Source organism: Ischnura elegans, chromosome 2 (assembly GCF_921293095.1).
Source record: "Ischnura elegans chromosome 2, ioIscEleg1.1, whole genome shotgun sequence".
Lineage (NCBI taxonomy): Eukaryota > Metazoa > Arthropoda > Insecta > Odonata > Coenagrionidae > Ischnura > Ischnura elegans.
In genome coordinates, this window is record NC_060247.1 from 58,243,220 (window position 1) to 58,245,443 (window position 2,224).

The 2,224-nt window shown below is 42.5% G+C and overlaps 1 protein-coding gene across 1 annotated transcript; it reads right to left on the reverse strand.

Annotated features, from left to right (window-relative positions):
• Positions 1–1,315: 1,315 nt before the first annotated feature.
• On the reverse strand, positions 1,316–2,014 carry LOC124174239. Its single transcript, XM_046553331.1, has one exon. The coding sequence runs from the start codon at positions 2,012–2,014 to the stop codon at positions 1,316–1,318; it is 699 nt and encodes a 232-aa protein (XP_046409287.1).
• Positions 2,015–2,224: the final 210 nt, after the last annotated feature.

Here is a 2,224-nt window from a genome sequence, read left to right on the forward strand (position 1 = left end):
TCAGAAAAGTCATTTTTACTCAAGTTTCAAAGTGGAAACACACACAAGTTCCGTTGCCCACTAATTACACAGCAAGTATTCAACCTCGCAAAAAATGTAATGCTTCATTTCCCTGCCAATCTGCTCCCTCCATTGTAACGATCACAACTTTTCAGCCCTTTATTGTCCACACCCAAAATGTACACCAACTGCACTCAGCACCACTAGTCAGCCAATGGTGACACAACACAAATTGAAACCATGCCACAGCAAACATGAGTTTTGATCCCTTTCACTTAACACTTAAAAAGTTCAATGCTAACACTTCAAGTTTGACAGTGCACCAATTCTGCAATATAAAATTGCTGCACCCTTTCATTCCCATAGGGAATTATCATGCATTTGGCCCGGATATCCTTGGATGGCCATGTCTGATTAGATGATAGTTCTGCTGCCAGAAAAATTCCAACAGACCTGGATTCCCCCGGTGATTCAAAGAAATTTGAAATTCTTTTGAACTTCCTCCCATGAATATAGATACCATCATCTTTTGATGCAATAATGGATATCATAACGATGGAACCATCAAATAACATGACGCAATTGTTGGGTTGCTGTGGGGTAATGACAACATTCTTAATAGCCATTTTAGTATACACTGGAAAGATCAGGCCTTCTGGCAATGCAACATTCTTGGCAGCAAGAGAATACACATTTCCACTGGATGGTTGATGATGTACAGCACAAAATTCAGACTCACGCCTCACAATTTGCTGCAGTGGCTTTTCAAATTTGCGCACCATTTTCTTAAAATCTTGCAGCTTATTCTCAAATCTGAAGGCACTGACCTTTTCCAGGTTACCATACTTCAACACATCTAGGTGGACATGAGCCAGTGCATGAACATTATGAGAAACACTGTGACGACCATAAAGTGAGGAGAAATTTTCCACAAAATATTTGAGAAGGCTCTGTGCCTTCCTCCTCTGCTGGCAATAATTGTTTGGAATGAAGCACCTCATGCAATAGCAAAGACATAGAAAATGTAAAAAAACGTCTGGAGAAACAATTCTATTCATGACATATGGCCCAGTATATAAGAGGAACTGTCTCAATTCCGTGGCTTTCCACCTTTTTATTTCTTTCAGCGTCCTAGGCTTTCTAGGGAAGTCTGATGGAATGTGGCTGGCAATGGATTCCAACCTCCCTGAAAGCCTCTGAATAGAACTGCTGGATAACCTCACAAGATAAGGCCCAGTGGAGAAATAAAGGAGAATTTTCCTCATTACTCCAAGACATACCAGATGCATATAATCATAGGAGAAATTTTCCACCATCACTGTGCCCGGAATATCAACCAATGGAGATCGCGTCTTGCGGTGCTCCTCTTGTGTTTGGTCACGAAAACTTGAGTCAGTCCTAAGATTGCATTGAAGTCATTGAAGGCAATATTAGTGTCTTCATACTCTCCCCTGGTCACACACTTCCTGCAGCTATAGTAGCCTGTGTGGCTCACCGTGCCAGTTGCCAAAGAATATGCAGGGGTGTCGAGAATGTAGGCTGATACTTGTATCAGAAAATTCTTGCCACCATATGTGACACCAGATTCTTTCAAGAGGGTCATCTCTTCGACGAAAAGGCGCAGGCATTCTTCCGCTGAGGATGGTTTCATGTACCCATGATACATGCCAATAGCAAATGGCCTAATTGAAGGAAAATCTTCAAAAGCCAAAAGAATTGGCCATACCTGACTGTTGGTACTCTTTGTCAAGGGAAGACCATCAAAAGAGCAGAGCAACTTCAGAGTGTCCACCTTCCTCAACTCTTTATAAGCCTCCATATGTTGCACCACCTTATTTTCCACACCCCAATGATGGTATTCTCCACCAGCTACTTGATGGGTTTGAGTTTTCCTTGGGGTATTTAGGAGAGTCCTGGCATCAGATGGCCACCCTTTGAAGCACTTATGCTTTCCTAAAATTTTCAAGAGCTGAGTAATTTTGGTATGCGGTATACCAGATGCTGCCCATTTCATTATCTCGTGGATAATAATGTCATCCCCATGATTTGTGCCCTCTTCCTCCTCACTGGAATCACTCTCACATGCTGAACTGGAGAGCTCATCAGTAACTTCATCCTCCAACCCATAATGAGCTGCTTCCAGATTTTCATGGAGATTTGTGTTTTCTCCATCGTCAGTGGATAATGTATGTCATCCTGCACCGGCTGTGGCTGCTCCTCTGCC

Bases quoted from the DNA above. Each gene is read 5' to 3' on its own strand.
- LOC124174239 (XM_046553331.1), bottom strand. From the start codon at position 2,014: ATGAAATGGGCAGCATCTGGTATACCGCATACCAAAATTACTCAGCTC.